The sequence below is a fragment of the Nuphar pumila genome, chromosome 15, assembly GCF_984573655.1.
Source record: "Nuphar pumila chromosome 15, dmNupPumi1.hap1.1, whole genome shotgun sequence".
Taxonomy (NCBI): domain Eukaryota; kingdom Viridiplantae; phylum Streptophyta; class Magnoliopsida; order Nymphaeales; family Nymphaeaceae; genus Nuphar; species Nuphar pumila.
Genome location: NC_143263.1, coordinates 73,432,767 through 73,452,329, shown reverse-complemented (window position 1 = coordinate 73,452,329; position 19,563 = coordinate 73,432,767). Strand labels below are relative to the sequence as shown.

At 37.9% G+C, this 19,563-nt stretch overlaps 1 protein-coding gene across 1 annotated transcript; it reads left to right on the top strand.

The window, feature by feature from the left end:
- Positions 1–9,668: 9,668 nt before the first annotated feature.
- On the top strand, positions 9,669–12,714 carry LOC149815600 (uncharacterized). Its single transcript, XM_089990581.1, has one exon. It carries the CDS (start codon positions 9,669–9,671, stop codon positions 12,615–12,617), a length of 2,949 nt encoding a protein of 982 aa, XP_089846707.1. The 3' UTR covers positions 12,618–12,714.
- The last annotated feature ends 6,849 nt before the right edge of the window (positions 12,715–19,563 follow it).

Here is a 19,563-nt window from a genome sequence, read left to right as displayed (position 1 = left end):
AGTTTCGCTTAGGGTAGGATGATAGGTCGGGTGTTAAAATGCCAACTTATAAACGGCAGCCAAATTCCCGTGAGAAATTGAAAATTTTCATGCTTTCTCATGTTTGTAATACAAAAATAAGTTTTAAAGATAAGAAAAACTATTTGTAAGAAGAAACAGGAAATATAAAATACAACAAGGAATAAATTCAACCATTTTTTTTAAATTAAAAGTAGCCAATAAAATGTGAACATCGTGATAAACATGACATTTAACTTTTTAACAAAAATATAATATTTTTTAAAAATTATCACGATGTTTTGGCATGTAAAGTGGTGACCTAAAATATAACAATTTTCACGATATTTTTCATAATATCTCCAATATTTGTCACACTGCATTGGAGACATCTTCCATGATCATAATCCAATCAACCACTCATCTTGTCATATTCAAATTTACATGTAAAATAACTTAACCGGTTACCCAAAATTTCCGTATCTTAGTTGGATTTAATTTGAGACACCATACCAAATCTAATCCTGATTTGACCTAATATCCATACCAAACCCACCCCCTTGACATTTCTCACTTACAATAACTGAATCTGACAACTCAAACCTACTGGAAGACCCATATTCTACACCAGAACTACTAAAAAGAAGTCAGCAATTATCTATTTCCAATATGCTGTTCAAATCCCACTAGCATCCGGTCTCATATTATATTGTTGTTATAATTAAGTCACCAATTATTCACCTTCTCTTTTGTTTTCTAGCATTAAACTACAAGATAACATGTGCAACATGTGCATGGGCTAGTAGCAACTTTGGATGATTCCCTGTAGGCCTGTTTGAGAGCTCTTGGATCTTAGATCCGATGATCCCGAGATTCGCGGGATTTGAGATCGGATCTCAAATCCCTGGATTTAGGCCGTTTTCGAGATCTCGAGATCCCCTGTTTGCGTGAAGGTTGGATCTGGCCCTACATTGAATCCTGCTTTGAGATGCGTGTCCATTCAAATGCACTCTAAATATCTCTTATCTAGTTTCTAGGAAAATACCAACATATCACGGAAAAGTGGTAATGACCAGTGACCACCACTCACTCTAGAAAGTTAAAAGGAAGTGACAAAATGAGAAAAAGTGAGGATTCTTTTAGGGGCCAGCTTAGACATCTGATTTTATTGGTTGGCCTATCAGTTACATGGGAACAGTTGAGTGGACCCCTTTCTATTGTGGTACTGAACCACCACAACTTGTGGTGTTATGTTACACGCTTGATTTAAATAGATCTAATCTCCAAAAGCAAAAGCCAACCATTGAATCATGTTTATCTTGTTCAATGTTGTCAGTATCGGTGCGTATGGGCCCTATCATATCAGCAGCAAATCTATACGATACTAACTTAAATCGGCTGTTTTTTAATAAATATAAAAAATACTTAAAATTAATATTTTAATGGTTTTAACATGTGTCAATTGACATGAAATATTTTTAATTATTTTTACTTAATATTTTATTGGTTGATTTTTTTCTATTTAACAAAAATCAAATCTTATGGTGTATTAGACATGATAAAACCACCTATTAGTAACTAAACTGTGTTAAACACAACAGATCCATGCAAATAAGAGTGTGAACCACCATACAATGTCATGGTTCATAGCCAATATATATATATATATATATATATTGCATAAATGTGTATTAAAAAAACAATTCTAAATGTGTTTGTTTGCAAATCTAAATGCACGTATGTGTTCTACATGGTCAGAAACCTAAAAACCAACACTTAAATTAAGTTTTTTTATTGCATAAATGAGATTTTTATAGTCCAAAAAAATTGAAAATTTCAACCATTGATTTTTAGCATATTATAAAATCTTATTTACGCGTCAAAAAAAACTTGATCAAGCGCATATTAGGTTTTTGGTCATGTAGATCACATCCATTCACTTAGATTTGAAAAAAAAAGCATCTAAAATTGATTTTTGAAAGTGATTTGGATGGTTCAAACTCTCTCTCTCTCTCTCTCTCTCTCTCTCTCTCTCACTCACTCTCTCTCTCTGTGTGCGCACACATGGGTGTTTTACTTCTGAGCAGGAATACATGCACTACTCAACTAGAATGAACTAAAAATATTGAGAAACCATTATTCTCCGTTGCCATGTTCTGTTTTACGTTTTCATGGACACCTCAATACCCATGCCAAATAATGAAGAACATGTTGGAGTCACTCACGTATAAGGACTCTTCTAGAGGTGTCCCTATCAGATAAACCTTACCATTTGGAGGGAACAATTATCTTAACTGTTTCCTAATAAAGGTTAATGCTATAAAAAGGGTATTGATAAGAGACCCCAAAGTAGATGCAGAAGCTAATCAACACAGTTGATTATTTTGGGATTCAAATTCTGCTCATCGTCGCTGGAGGGTCTGCGCTCATCAAGAGCTACGACGGGCTGAGGAGACAAATATCTCATAGACGATAGATCGAGTTCACTCATTGGCTATTATCAGACGAACATGGTCGCTTTAGGTATATTCTGTCTTATCTTTTGTGCAACCACCAACATTGGGTTATGGGCCCACTCCCATGCATTCTGCTGCGCGTGGGTGCAGTGTAGGGCCTTCTGGCGTTCTCGGATTCAGGCGCGCTGATCGCATGTCACCATGGGGTGACATGGGTCACCAGTTTCTACGGCAAACTGTTCCCATGGGGTGACAACCTTCACTGGCGACAGAGCCATCCTATCTGGTGATCGCCCGTCGTCGTGAGGCAACGTGGGTTACCGATCAAAGGTGAGTGTCGTCGTGGGGCGACTGCTATTCCCAAAAGCCAAATGTCGGTGGCGCTTGCAGCCCTGGCGACCCTATGCATAAAAAACAACAATAGAGGATCAAGGGTTTTACCTATGGTCGTCGGGTTGCAGGGGATATGCTTGTGTCGAGGTCACTACAAAACGTCGCCGGTGGAGGGGTGTGGTTGCCGGGTTGTAGGTAACCGGCCTATCATCACTGTGGGGCGATGTGGTTTATCGATTATCGGCCGATTATCGCTGACATCATTAAACTCATTTTACCCCTCTTCTCAGTTTACCTCTGCTGTTGGGCAAGGGGGTTCTTCATCGTCGGTGAACAATGACAGTGGAGTCGCCGTGGGGCGACAGACATTAGAAGGAGACCCTTTCGTCGACTGTTTCCCCTCTACCGTTGGGCTCGATGGGGGTATGCTGTCGCCAGAGAGATTAAGGGCTGGTGGGGTCTTCGACACCGACGGCTTTTCGGCATGTCACCGGTGCTGGTGACTGCCGCTAGCGGCAGTCATCCTGGGGTGACGTGGGTCGCCTGAACGACAACATGGATCGTCGTGGGGTCAGATGGGTGGTCGTCGATCACTGACGGTTTTGCCAACGTTGATGTCAGGTGGACGATCGTCAGCTCACGATCGCACCGGCAACGTCTGCTGACAAGCAACGACCATGGCTCCATGGCACCTTGCCGGAGGTCGTCGACTCTGATGAGGTTCTTCAGATCCCCCTAATGCAAGCGACAATTTTTGGTTTTCTGATTTTTTCAGAAACCGAAAATCGTTTCAGTATCTTGTTTAACCCTAATGAGTTTTGCCTTTTGAACCGGGTCATACCGGGTATTTCGACCTGGTAATGGGTCCAATCCAGACCCATATGGGTGGTTCGAGTCTGCACAGAATCGGGTCCTATCGATCCCCAGATTAGATTCGGACCCATATGGTTACTGGGTCTGGGTTTGATCCCGTGAGGCCGGATCCTGTGTGGATCGTGTTTGACCTGGATACAACTTTGGACCGGGTCAGATCCAGATATAGCTTTGGACCGTGTCTGACCTGGGTCCAGTTTGAATCAGGTCAGACCCGAATCCAGATTGGACCGGATTGGATCCATAACAGGGTCCAGATACTGTTTACACCTGAATCAGACCAGGAACTAATACAACCCTTTTTAGGAATGGTTCGGAGCCATTTTGACCGGTTCCTTTTGGTTTTCCACCGGTTCTGAGATGCTAAGACCCTGTTTTCATAAATATATGAGGATACAAGGATTTTGGCATACAATTATTGGGTTTTATGAACTTTTTTTCATACTTAGCACCAGTTCATAAGGTTTAGAACCAGTTCAGACCCTTGGATGACCAATTCGGAGCTGTTTCAGACCGGTTCGGGGTGTTTTCAGACCAGTTTCATTTTGAGGACCGTGGGTTTTACCCATTTGAGCTTGTTTTTGTTATTTTTATGCATTTTATTTGTGATTATTCATGCATTATGTATGACTGATATTGAAATCATGGATAGTTAGATAACTTAGTGAATTCATGTTACTAAGGTAACTGGATGCATGTATGTTGTCAAATTTTGTTCTATTATACAATTTTATCCAATATTAATGTTGTACTTAAATTCATGAAACGATGAAGCAATCTAAAGGAAGTTTCATCATGTTTGAAATTTAAGTAGGATAAAATAAAGCAAGTGTGTTGAGATACATTATGCATGCGTATCCAAAGGTGCCATGGGTTGATGGTCTAGCTTCACATGAGCTTTAGTTTTACCAGCTATGGTTGGTAGGCGTAGTGATTACGCATGTCAAAATTCTTACCAAAGTAGGACTTCGATGACCCTCTACACTCGCCCAGAAATAAGCATATCAAGGACCTTATATGTATTGCTTTTTCCATCAGGTTTGTCTCGTATATGCTTCCTTTTTGATAGATGTCTCTTGCCATGCAGTTTCTGGTTCTGTGATTTTAGATGACTCGAGTACTATCCATTTTCTTGATGGATCTAATTTTAGTAATTGGAAAGAAATTATCCTTTTCATATTAGGGTATATGGATTTGGATTTGTCCTTAAGAAATGATGAGTCTGCTGCCCTGACAGATCAAAGCACTACTGAACAAAAAAAAGTGCTTTTGAAAAGTGGGTGCGCTCGAATAGACTTAGCCTATTGCTTTTGCAATTTAAGGTGGCTAAGAATATTTGCAGTGCTATCCCGCAATGCAGGACAGTGAAAGAATTCCTGAGTGCCATTGAAACACAATTTGTCAGTTTGAATAAGGCTAGGGCCAATACCCTAATGCCAAAACTCATATCTATGAAATATTCTAGAGGGAGTAATATTCGTCAGCACATTTTAGAAATGAGGAACATAGCGTTCTAGCTGAATGACATGAAGCTGATTATTTCTGACTCATTTCTAGTGTATTTAATTTTGGCATCCCTATCTATAGAATATGGTCTTTTTAAGATCTCTTACAACACACATAATGATGAATGAACACTCAATGAACTTATGTCCAAGTGTGTTGAGGAAAAAGAAAGATTGAAAGGAGAGAAGGTGCAAAGTGCACATATGGCTTATCATGAATCCAAGGTCGGATAAAAGAAAAATGCATTTAAGAAAAATGCTAAGAAGAAGTCAGTAGGAGAAAAGTCATCTCAGAGCAAACAACCTGATTCTGCTCCCATGAAGTGCTTCTTTTGCAAGAAGAAGGGACACAAGAAAGCATATTGCATAAAGTACAAGAAATTGTTAGAAAAGAATGAATAAATTGTTAGAAATTGTTAGAGATACTATATTGTTATTCCTAATAATGATTTGTTTGATCACCTGGTTGTTGATGCACAAATCCAAAATGAACTGATTGTGGATAATGCAGAAGCACATGAACAAATTCAATCTGAACTTGGAGAACAACCTGTTTGAACATCTATAAGGGTTAGAAAATCTGCCATACATCTTGATTATGTGGTCTATCTTCAGGAGCCTGATGATTTCATAGATATAGATGATGACCCGTTGTCTTTTATGAAAGTTGTTGAAAGCAAACAATCTTCGCATTTGATAAAAGTCATGAAAGAAGAGTTGGACTCTATGGCTAAGAATCAAGTGTGGGATCTTGTCAAGTTACCTAAAGGAGTAAAACCCATAGGGTATAAATGGATCTTTAAGACCAAAATGGACTCCAAAGGTGACATAAGAAAAGATTGGTTGCTAAAGGATTCACCTGAACGGAGGGCATTGACTATAATGAGACATTCTCTCCTGTCTCAACTAAGGAGTCAATAAAGATAATTTTGGCCCTTGTAGCTCATTATGACTTAGAGCTAAATCAGATGGATGTGAAAACATCGTTTCTCAACGGGAATCTAAATAAAGAGGTATACATAGATCAACCTCTTGGTTTCTCTGAAGATGATCGTTTGGTTTGCAAGCTTAATAAATCAATATATGAACTTAAACAAGCCTCCCGACAGTGGTATATTACATTTTTTCATGTCATCATGACTTTCGGGTTTAAAGAAAACATCATTGATTGATGTATATACCTTAAGGAAAGTGAGAGTAAGTTCATTATATTGATGTTGTATGTAGATGATATACTACTTGCAACCAACGATATAAAGTTACTTGTAGAGACAAAACAATTTCTTACATCACATTTTGACATGAAAGATATGGGTGAGGCTGCTTATGTACTTGGCATAGAGATCCGTCGAGACAGAGTAAAAGGTTTTCTAGGTCTCTCCCAAAGATCCTACATAAATAAGATATTAAAGCGATATGGGAAGGAGAATTGTTCTTCTGGTACATCACCCATATCAAAAGGTGATAAACTGAGCCTAAAGGATTGTCCACAGAACGATATTGACAAAGTACAGATGAATGCTTATCCATATGCATCAGTTGTTGGCAGCTTGCAATATGCACAGACTTGTTAATGTCTAGATATTTCTTTCACAGTAGGGATGCTTGGTAGATTTCAGTCTAACCCAAGCATATCTCATTAGAAGGCTACTAAGAAAGTCATGTGGTATTTGCAAGGAACAAAATATTATATATTGATGTATCATAAGGTTGACCACCTCGAGGTCATTGGCTACTCAGATGCGGACTTAGGAGGGTGCTTTGATAGTAGAAAGTCTACTACTGGGTATGTCTTCCTACTTGCTAGGGGTGCGATCTCTTAGAGGAATGAAAAGTAGACGACCACTGTTGCTCACACCATGGAGGCAAAGTTTATAGCATTGTATGAGACTTCTTCGCAGGCCATATAGTTGAAGAACTTTATATCACAGTTAAAGGTGGTTGATTCCATCGAGAAGCCACTGAAGGTCTACTGTGATAATGAAGCTGCAATGTTCTTTTCGAATAACAATAAAAGTACTACAACATATAAGCATATGAAATTAAAGTACTTTGTTGTTAAAGAAAGGACAAAGAATCATCTAGTGCATATTGTTAATATTGGTACCAAAGAGATGATTGGTGATTCTCTTACTAAAGGGCTAGCACCGGGTTGTACTCCGAACATGTATTGAGGATGAGCTTGTTAAACTCTTTTTGACATATGCATATGAATAAAGTGATCACATACAATTTTGATTCTCATTATGGTCATTTTTTGTTAATCTCATAAGGATTAAAGATTTAACTAAGGATCTGTAGAATAGATTTTAAAGGTCAATCTATTTATCAAGTCATTTCATAAGGTATTTGGTTAAGGGTTTATCGTTGGGACAAGTGGGAGAATGTTGGAGTCACCCACGTATAAGGACTCTTCTAGAGGTATCCCTATCGGATAAACTTTACCATTTAGAGGGAACAATTATCTTAATTGTTTTCTAATAAAGGTTAATGCTATAAAAGGGATATTGATGAGAGACCCCAAGGTAGATGTAGAAGCTAATCAACAGAGCTGATTATTCTGGGATTCGGATCCTGCTCACCATTACTGGAGGGCCTGCGCTTATCAAGGACTGCAACTGGCTGAAGAGACGAACGTCTCAGAGACACGATAGATCGGGTTCACTCATCGGCCATTATCAGATGAACATGGCTGCTTCAGGTATATTTTGTCTCATCTTTTGCACTGGCGCCAATAGAACATACGTGTCTTGTGAAGTTTTTGTGCTTATAGAATTTCAGGAAGTGCCATGGTGGTGGTGCATGTGTTGGTTGGTTTTGTCAAAGGTATTTGGTGAACCCTACCTAAAGCATTCCATCACCAAAAGGCAACCCCTACATGAGGGTTCATATAATCCTTTTATGGTATGCCTGTACCTAATGAGCAAAGGCATGCAAGCATTCTAGCCATCGCATAAGGTGGCTTGGATTGGAAAATATCGGCTCATCATGTCATTGTTGAGGCCAAACTCGTGGGCACAATATAGGGCAATTCCTGCCATTTATTATGTTTCTGCCACCGAAATGAACACAAAAGACACACATGGGAGCCCCAAAAAAGTGTTTGCAGTGAGCACCCACAGTATAAAGTAAAACATACATATAGTACCCAAAAGATACTGATAGGATGGTCCAACTGCCCTTCCAAGTGGGGAATTGAACGTTTTGTCTCGTATTTTTTGTTTCAATTTGATGGGGCAGTCTTAGATTTTCATTTCTTGTCTATGTCAAAAGCTTATGTGGCAATGAAAGATGAGCTACAGGGTAACACTGAAAGCTATGTAAATCGCTGCCTTTCTGTTAACTTTTATTTCAAAGTAAAAGTGAAGAGATTTGTTTGCTTGTGTTTGTGCTCTTTTTGCACCAGAATCCTCATATCTGGACATACGATAAACAAGAAAACAACTCTTCATTGAGTATTCATTTTCTTTTTTATTTCACCCGAGGACAGGGAGCATCTTTGCCTCTAAAGAAATAATTTTGGTTTGTACTCTTTTGATCAGAGTTTTCTTCTACCCTGCTTGTCTCCAGGGCAGGTTTGAACACCTTTTATCTCCTTGGTTATTTATTTTGAGGTTAGGTGTGTTTGGTAAAGGCAGATTCCTGTTTCAGATAGAGCCATCAGCAACAGTCTTTGCTGTTAGCACAGGAAAATGCTAAAGCGCAAAATGGGGGTTGGAGAATGTAAATATTATTATTAAATGTTAAGAGTAGTAGTAAAGAAATAAATATAGATAATAAAAGACCAATTGGCTTTTTGCCTCCTTTGATATGACAGTATATGCACAAAACCAGTTTTTGGATTAGTCAAGAATTAGTTAAGAGAGTCTACCTTGAATATCCAAAAGTCTTTAACAACTTCATCTTGGTTACGATAGCCTTCCTAATCCTCAATTATCAAGTATAATAAAAGAACGAGTCGTTGACCCTTCTATCTTTGTCATTGACTTTTGAAATGTCAAGATTTTTCAATGTCCCTATGCTACATTATTGTTTCTTGTGCTCAATTTTTTTCTCTTTTCTGCTAATATTTGTTTATTGCTTTAAACTATTTATTGCTTTAAGATTGTTTAATTCATCATATATGTCTCCATGTATGTGAGAGAGAGATAGAGAGGTCCTACTGATTGTCCTCACCCTCCTTTACTTGAAACTGATTGTCTCATCTTGAATGAAGCCTTACTTGTGGTCTTTTTGGATGATATCTTACTGTAAGTTCACAAAAAATAGGCCCACAAATTGACATATCTTTTTTTTTTGTTACAATAGTTGCATCCCCTTTGTTTTTCTTGCAGCATGCCTTCCCCCATTTTATTCCTCACTTATTCCCCCTCACACATGCTACTCATCACGTTCAAGGACACTTCTTCACCATTCAAATTGAGTGCCCTTACAACTTTCATCTTCCGCAAGCAATGTTCAGAGATAATCCTCAAGTCCTACCCTGAGCTCATCATTACCAAGAATGGCATTCGGAGAACAGAGTTTCCCTTCTAAATCATCATGGACAAGGAGAGACAAACATAATTTATTGGCTACAATTCTCTCCAGTTCTGCAGTGGGCAACAGAGATATGTACCAATGCATACTTTTCTTATCAGTGTTGATCATTGCTGCAGCTACTTCCTCACATGGCAATCTTTCAGAAGATTCTCGATGGCTGCTTCAGATAAAAGATCAACTGAATGACACAAGGGGCACTCTAGATAGTTGGTCATCTGAAACAGCACTCTGTGACTGGAACGGTATTACATGTTCATTTGATGAAATGCAAGTGATAAGTCTGAACTTATCAGGCTATGGGCTATTCGGAACAATAACACCTGCATTTGCAAATCTGCAATCTCTTTGCAGTCTCGACTTATCATCAAATTCTCTTACAGGCCCAATACCAGCTGACCTTGGAAGTCTCTCAAGCCTCACAGAGTTGCTTCTGTATTCCAATTTCCTCTCCGGCAGGATTCCTGCGGAAATTGGGCTCTTGCAGGAACTAACCATTCTTCGGATAGGAGATAATTTGATATCTGGACAAATCCCGCCACAACTTGGAAATTGCATCAAGTTACAAGTACTGGGTCTTTCTTCTTCTAGTCTCGATGGAAGCATACCAGTGGAACTTGGCAATTTGAAGCATTTAAGAATACTGAATTTACAGAAGAACTTTCTCAGTGGGCCTCTTCCCCAAGAGCTCGGAAATTGTGCAGATCTTCAAATACTTTCTGCAGCAAATAACATGCTTGAAGGTGCAATCCCACATGCAATAGGTAATTTAGCTCAACTACAGATTCTCAATTTTGCAAACAATAGTTTCACTGGTTCTATTCCACTAGAGCTTGGCAGTCTCTCGAGCCTTGAATATTTGAATTTGCATGGAAATAGGCTGAGTGGAGAAATTCCAGCCCAATTAAATCAGCTCAGCCAACTAAAAACCCTTGACCTGTCACAAAATAATCTCTCAGGTGCCATCACAGTTGTAGCTAGCCAGTTTCAAAACCTGCAGTTTCTGGTTTTGTCTGATAATTTTCTCACAGGCAGTCTCCCAGAAGATTTTTGCACTGGTTCTACACATTTGCAGAACCTCTTCCTGAGTAGTAATAGAATCTCTGGTTCGATACCATCCTGCTTAAACAAATGCTCTGCTCTTCATGCAATTGATCTTTCTGAAAATAGCTTAACAGGGGAGATACCATCTTGGATGGGCAACATCAATAACCTTTCTGATCTGCTTCTTCATAACAATAGCTTACTTGGAAGGATACCGCCAGAAATTGGGAATCTAAGCAATCTCGAAACACTGTCCCTTCATCATAATGTGCTCACTGGGCAGATTCCTGCAGATATTGGGAGATTACAGAAGTTGAAGGTATTCACTCTCTATGAAAACCAGATGTCTAAAGAGATCCCACTTGAGCTGACAAACTGCTCTAGCTTAGAGGGGATTGATTTTTTCGGGAACCATTTCTCTGGTTCCATTCCTTCAACAATTGGTAAGCTCAAAAATCTCGTCTTTCTACAATTGAGACAGAATGATCTTTCAGGCCCGATACCCCCAAGCTTGGGACAATGCAAGAAGCTTCAAGCCTTGGCTTTTGCTGATAACAGACTATCAGGCAGAGTGCCACCCACATTCAGATTTCTCACTGAACTGCAGATCCTTACACTCTACAACAATTCACTTGAGGGCCCAATTCCTCAAAGCCTGTCCTCTTTGCAAAAGCTTGAATTCATCAATCTTTCCAACAACAACTTCATCGGGGACATCGACCCGATTTCCAGTTCCAAATCTCTAGTGAAACTAGACCTAACCAACAACAGTTTTACAGGCAAAATTCCTCCCCAGATTGGAAACTCCACCAACCTGGCTCGTCTGCGGCTAGGCATGAATCAGTTGAATGGCGAAATTCCAGATGAAATCTCCCAACTTACACAGCTCACCCTTATTGACCTCTCATCAAACAATCTCAGTGGTGAACTAGGGCTAAAGCTTTCAACTTGCAAACAGTTGAGCCATCTCAATCTCAATGAAAACCGGTTGCTGGGTACAATTCCTTCATGGCTGGGAACCTTACAATCTCTTGGAGAACTTGACCTTTCCTTCAATGGGTTCTATGGGTCCATACCACCAGAGCTAGGAAACTGTTCCAATCTCATAAAACTCTCTCTTTCAAACAACAATCTTTCAGGAGAAATCCCATCAACCATTGGAAACCTAGCTTCCTTGAATGTCCTAAATCTCCAAAAGAACAATCTTTCTGGTTCCATTCCCACCACAATCAAGAATTGCAGAAAAGTTTATGAGCTAAGAATTTCAGAGAATTTCCTTAGTGGGTTTATACCATACGAGATAGGAGAACTTACTGAGCTTCAAGAAATACTAGACCTAAGCCAAAACTCACTATCTGGAGTGATTCCATCATCCTTGGGGAACCTTAAGAAGTTGGAAAGTCTGAATCTTTCTGGAAACCGTCTGGATGGGGAGATACCCACACAACTTGGGGAACTCACAAGCGTGAGCAATTTGAATTTGTCAGGTAATCTTCTCCATGGTGAGATACCTCAAAGCCTTTCAAAGTTGCCATTAGCCTCTTTCTTGGGGAACCCAAATCTTTGTGGGGCACCGTTGTCTTTGTGCTCTGAGCAGGTGGGTGGTGGAAGGAAATGGATGTCAAGAGGTGCTGTTGTGGGGATCACAGTGAGCATTGTGCTGATATCTACGTTTGTGTGTGTGGTTTTGATTTATGGGATGTTGAGAATATGGTGCAACTACAGAAGAGTATCGGTGTCGAGCTCTGATTTCAAAGCAGGGTTTGAACAGAGGAAGGAAGACGAGAAGTGGGTGTTGGCGAAGATGCATCATATGGGTTTGTTTGGTTCGTCGGAGGAGGAGAAACCAAAGGACAAATCTAATTTTTAGTAGGAAAAATCTCTCTATCTCTGTCTATCTACATATGATTTTCATTGTTTTGTTTCCGATTTGTTAATGAGTTCATGATAGTGAAGAGTTTTTTGAATCTTTTGATTGTTGTATCCGTCAAGCACCTGTATCGACTTCCCATAGTGGAAATCTTTCACAATCCAATCAAATTGTGTGTGTTTCCCAGGCATGTCATCTCTCTCTCTGGGTTGGTGTAACTGGGTCGGTTCGAGATGGGTCTTATCGACCCGATTTTGAATTGGGTCTAAAAGTTAGACCCAACCTGACCCAATTTAATTGAGGTCTGAGTTCAGGTTCGGGTATGGCTGAAAATTATGGACCCATATGAGTTAACGGGTTTTGGTGTGTATTGAAAATTATGGACCCATATGAAATATAAATCCTTATGGGTTAAAGGGTTTGGATCTTACCAGGTTTAGGTTTCAACTCAGTTTTTGACAAGATTGGTATTGTAGACCTAATTACTGCTAATAAAAATATACATAAATTAATAGAATTAGCCATTCATTACGAAGATTGCATGTTAACAAATGAGAATCGTATTAACTATTCTAAACAATAGTGGGTCGGATTTCAATGGGTTTGGTTCAGGTTGGTTTGCATATAAAATGAGTTTGGGTACAAAATTGGTTGGAGTTTGGGTCAGTTCGAATACGAAATGGGTTCGAGTTTAGTTTAGTTCAATTATAAAATGGGTTCGGTTTTACATTATGTGGGAACATTTGGGTCACTTAAAAAAATCAGTTGGTTCCATATCAACAGAATCTCATCATCCATACATAACTAATTGGTATATTCATACTATAAGAATAAGATAGAAATGGTAGAAATGGTAAGAATTCTAATTCTTATAGATACTGAAACTCATAGGGAAGAAAATGAATTTATGGATGAAATCAAATATACAATATTTATAGAAAAAAATATTCGGTCATTGAGGAACAATCAATATACTTCTAATGTCGAATCAGGATCAACTAGGATAGAAATAAAGCATTGGATCTAACTCTCCTTTGGTGTCAAGGTAGTAGCTATGAATAGCCATTGACTCTCGAAAAAGGGTAGAAGAACGGGACCTATTATGAGACATACAATGCATTACAGATGTATGATCATTACACTTCAATCGGGTTATTCTATTCCACCTCTTATAGAGAAAAGAACTTAAATAATAAAATGACGATACATTTATACAAAACTTCTACCCCTAGCACACGCAAAGGAGCCATAAACAGTCAAGTGAAATTCAATCCACGAACAAATTTGATCTATGGGCAGCATCATTGTGGTAGTATGCCAGAGGAATCATTACCGCAAGACATAGAGGGGGAGGTCATAAGTGTCTATACCATAAAATCAATTTTCGATAGAATGAAAAAGACATATTTGGTAGAATCATAACCATAAAATATGACCCTAATTGAAATGCATACATTTGTCTCATACACTATGGGGATGGTGAGAAGAGATATATTTTACATCCCAGAGGGGCTATAATTGGAGATATCATTGTTTCTAGTATAGAAGTTCCTATATCAATAGAAAATGCCCTACCTTTGAGTGCGGTTTGAACCATTGATTTACGTAATTGAAAGTAACCAATTAGGTTTACAACAAAACTTAAAAATCAGTCATTGATTCAATTTGAGTACTTCTACGAGATAGACCCCAACAAAAAACTAAAGAGTAACGACATCAGGTGATTGAGCTCAATGGTTCCTCATATAAAATTATTGACTCTAGAGATATGGTAGTATGGAGAAGACAAAATTGTTTGAAGCACGGATAAAACCGTAAGTGCTCCTTGTTTCAAAGAGAGGTGGATGGGTTATTCACATTTTATTTGATGGTCAGAGGCGAATTGAAAGCTAAGCAGTGGTAATTCTAAAGATCCTCCGAGAAAAAAATAAAGGTATTTCTTACGTTACCCATAATATATGGAATGAAAGTATCAATGTAATTTCACAGAGTTATTTGGTCTGAGTGATACATGAAGAACATAAACTAGATGACGGAATGAGGAGACCTAGGATGTAGAAGATCGTAGCATGAGTGATTCGGCAAATTTGGATTCCTATATATCCACTCACGTTCATCATACGATTCATATAAGATCCATCTGTCTAGATATCATCATCTACATCCAGAAAGTTGTATGCTTTGGAAGAAGCTTGTATGGTTTGGGAAGGGTTTTTATAAAAAAAAGAATCTACTTCAACTACATAACATAAAAATAACACTTGAAAATGGTGGACAATTAGCTAGAGTAGTAGGTGTTGTAACAAAACTGATTGCAAAAGAGGGTAAATTGACATAACATAAAAATAACACTTGGAAATGGTGGACAATTAGCTAGAGTAGCAGGTGTTGTGACAAAACTGATTGCAAAAGAGGGTAAATTGGTTACATTAAGATTACCATTTGGAGAGGTTCGTTTGATATCCAAAAACTGCTCAGCACCAATGAAACAAATGGGTAATGTTAAGGTGAACCAAAAAAGTTTGGGTAGAGCTGAATTTAAATGTTGGCTAGGTAAACGTCCTGTAGTAAGAGAAGTAGTTATGAACCCTATAGGCCATTCCCATGAAGGTGGTGAAGGGAGGGCCTCGATTGGTAGAAAAAAACCTACAACTCCTTGGGGCTATCATGCGCTTGGAAGAAGTAGAAAAGAGAATAAATATAGTCATGTTTTACTCACATGATGATTCCATTCCAATCTCTTTTCTATTTTACCTTTTTATTGTTATATTTTTTTTACGAGATTGGCCTCATATGGCAAGGTATATATAACATATAAATAATTATATCTTAGTGCAAAGAAAAAGGAGAGTCAGAAAGAAGAATCTATGATGAAGGCTAAAAACGAAAGATGACATTAAAAATGAAATATGGCATGACTCTTGATTGAGTAACAGATGTAGCCAAGTGGATTGTGAATCCACCATGCACGAGTTCAATTCAAACCTATGGGTCTACTAAAAATAGATCAGGTCAAATATAATTGATTCAAGACATCCACTACAACAAAGCAGTAGATTAGCGACGACCACATTCCGTCGCGAATCCGTCGCTAACCATGTTAGCGACGGATTAGCGACAACGCGGCGACAGTATGCTTACGTCGCGAATATTTCGACGCTAACTGCGACGGAATAACGAGCGCTATATTCCGTCGCCAATCCGCCGGTACTAAACGGCGACCACGACTTGGCGACGGATTTAATTCCGTCGCTATGCCGTCGCTAGATTAATATGAATAGCGACGGATGGTTCCGTCGCTAAGCCGTCGCTAGATTAATATGAATAGCGACGGAATCATCCGTCGCTAATCCGTCGCAAACACGAAAAAAATCAAAAAAATTTTATTTAAAAATTAATTACCGAGAACTGTACAATTTCTATTTCCTGTACAATTTATATTTCCTGTAAATAAAAAACAAACCACACAAAAAAATTCATATAACAAGTATCTATAATAATTAATCGTTCCACCTTAAAATTAAGAAGTTTAATTATTTACAATTCAACAATTACAATTAGGAAAAATAAAAAAAATAGAACTTCTTCAACACAGTCCTCTAATCATCGCCAAGATTTTGTGCGTCTTCTTGTTCATTGTCTTTATCTGTCCCTTCAGCTCCACTACCCTGATTATCGCTAGCAGCCTACACAAGAAAAGAACAGTCAGTATTGATAAACAAAATATAATGAAATAAATTACACACTATATGTGATTCTATCATGTGCTCATGTGTGATCTAAGGCAATAAAAAAACTCTATATGTGATTCTATCATGCTCATATGTGTGCTAAGGCAGTCAAAAAATTGAATATGTGATTATAGCATGTTCATATGTGTTCTAAGGCATCTAAAAAAACTCTATATGTGATTCTACCATGCTCAGATGTGCTTTAAGGCAGGCAAAAAACTATATATGTGATTCGATCATGCTCGTATGTGTGCTAAGGCAGTAAAAAAATTGAATATGTGAATATAGCATGCTCATATGTGCTCTAAGGCAGGCAAAACCAAAAATTTTATATGTGATTCTATCATAAATGATATATAACATGTTCATATGTGTTCTAAGGCAGTTAAAAAACTCTATATGTTATTATAGCATGCGCATATGTGTGCTAAGGCAGTCAAAAAACAGAATATGTGATTATAATATGCTCATATGTGTTCTTAGGCAGTCAAAAAACTGAATATGTGATTATAGCATGCTCATATGTGTTCTAATGCAATCAAAAAAACTTTATATGTGATTCTATCATGCTCATATGTGCTCTAAGGCAGACAAAAAGTTAAATATATATATGTGATTCTATCATGCTCATATGTGTGCTAAGGCAGTCAAAAAATTGAATATGTGATTATAGCATGTTCATATGTGTTCTAAGGCATATAAAAAAACTCTATATGTGATTCTACCATGCTCAGATGTGCTTTAAGGCAGGCAAAAAACTATATATGTGATTCGATCATGCTCGTATGTGTGCTAAGGCAGTAAAAAAATTGAATATGTGAATATAGCATGCTCATATGTGCTCTAAGGTAGGCAAAGCAACTTTATATGTGATTCTATCATGCTCATATGTGTGCTAAGGCAGTAAAAAAATTGAATATGTGATTATAGCATGTTCATATGTGTTCTAAGGCATCTAGAAAAACTCTATATGTGATTCTACCATGCTCAGATGTGCTTTAAGACAGTCAAAAAAACTATATATGTGATTATACCTGAGAGGGACCTGGAATCGAAGATCCCCTATCCTGAACAGCGGCCTTGATCTCATTTCGGAGAAAGGGGGCGACAGTGTATTGGAAGTAGTTATTCAGTGATTCATTAATGATCTCGCGTACATCATCACCGAAAAGAATAGTCGGCTGCTTGGAGCTTATGTCGGCGCAAGAAGTCGGTGAGCCGTAACTGGAAGAACCAATAACTGGTGAAGTGTTCATATTACTCCCAAACCCGAACACGCGACCTTTTTTGGGTTCACCTGTTGCAGTCACCCATGCTGTAGGATCAAATGATGGATGCTGAGTAGCGTCTTCGCCATATCGCTCTACCATCTGTTGCTCATATGCCTCCTACAAAATAATGTTTAAAGTATTCATTAATAATTAATGATAACATTATGATAACTTGCATATATATTGCAATGATTATTAATAGAATTAATACATACTGTTGTCGTTCTCGCCTTCTCTGATACGAAGACTCCCGTGGTCTTCCGTTTATGTGTTTCTACAAACACATCCTTATATGGTACACTGCCTCCTTTTTCTGCTTCCTGCGAAGTTAAATGACAAAAGATTTAGTACAAAAAATTGCAACAATACTTATAAAATTAATATTATATATTGATGAGTTACCATTTTCTTTAGGTGGCTCCCAAATGTCTTAGATCCACCTGTGTGTAGATGGGCTTCGGGCATCTTCGATCGATTTTGTGAAGCCTTCGCAGAGCGATTTTTAAATGCATCTCCCGCCCACATATCGCACATTTCATCCCAGTAATCTCTCCTGATAGTAATAGGACCATGGCCCTTCCACAGTAATGGATCATCTACTACGCCAAATGCTTTTTTTGCTGCAGTCTTCATAGTGTGCAGCATGTCTGCAAATCGATTGGTAGCCACCTTCTGCCACACCTTCCTTGCATCATTTTCTTCCACCGTAGTTGCAAAGCGATTCGAAGCCTACAAATATTTTCAGAAAGTTAGTAGACATTGCTTAAATAAATTAAATATGAAACACATTAACTATGAGGAACAACTGTATACCATGAATGAGGACCACAATCTGTCTAACACCTCCTTTGGGTACTCTTTCCATTGAGCAACTGGTCCTGGTAGATGTTGAAGAAGTGAATTCCTAATCTCCCGTACTACTTCTTGTGGCTCAAACCTCGTGCTGTACATGAATTGTTACACAGTAAATATCAATATAAAATATTTAAAAGATATGCAATAATTGAAAACAAAATACTTACGGTCGATTATCGATATACACTATTCGAATGAGTCTTCTTGTGCCAGCCTGAGAAGACCCTGTTTCCTGTGTTGGCTGTTGACTTGTGCGATCAACTGGTGTAGGTGGGTCGTGTACAGGCGCAACATCATCTGTAAAAAAATACATTAGAAATTCTCAGAATGTGCATTTGAACTAATCAAACATCTAATTAGTTATATGATATACCTATCACAGGAGCCCGTGAAGATGAAGGCTAAGCCTGGCTACTACTGGATGAGCGACCACTATAACCTCCACGAACCATATTCTAACAAATAACATATGTCATACAATACATTCAAATAATTCATATCAAGTATTACAATGCATTCAAGTCATTCACATCAAGCATTGCAATGCATTCAAATAATTCAAATCATTGACATCAAGTATTGCACTAATTCAAATCATTCGTTAATTGCATAAATTATAATACATTCAGATAATTGAAATCATTCACATCAAGTATTACAATGCATTCGAATCATTCGTATCAAGCATTACAATACATTCAAATAATTCAAATCATTGGCATCAAGTATTGCACTAATTCAAATCATTCGTTAATTGCATAAATTATAATACATTCAGATAATTGAAATAATTCACATCAAGTATTACAATGCAATCAAGTCATTCACAACAAGCATTGCAATGCATTCAAATAATTCAAATCATTGGCATCAAGTATTGCACTAATTCAAATCACTCGTTAATTGCATAAATTATAATACATTCAGATAATTGAAATCATTCACATCAAGTATTACAATGCATTCGAATCATTCGTATCAAGTATTACAATACATTCAAATAAAATTTATAATCATTCACACCAAGTATTGCAATACAACTCACATCAAGTATTACAATGCATTTAAATAGAGGTTTGTAGTATAAGA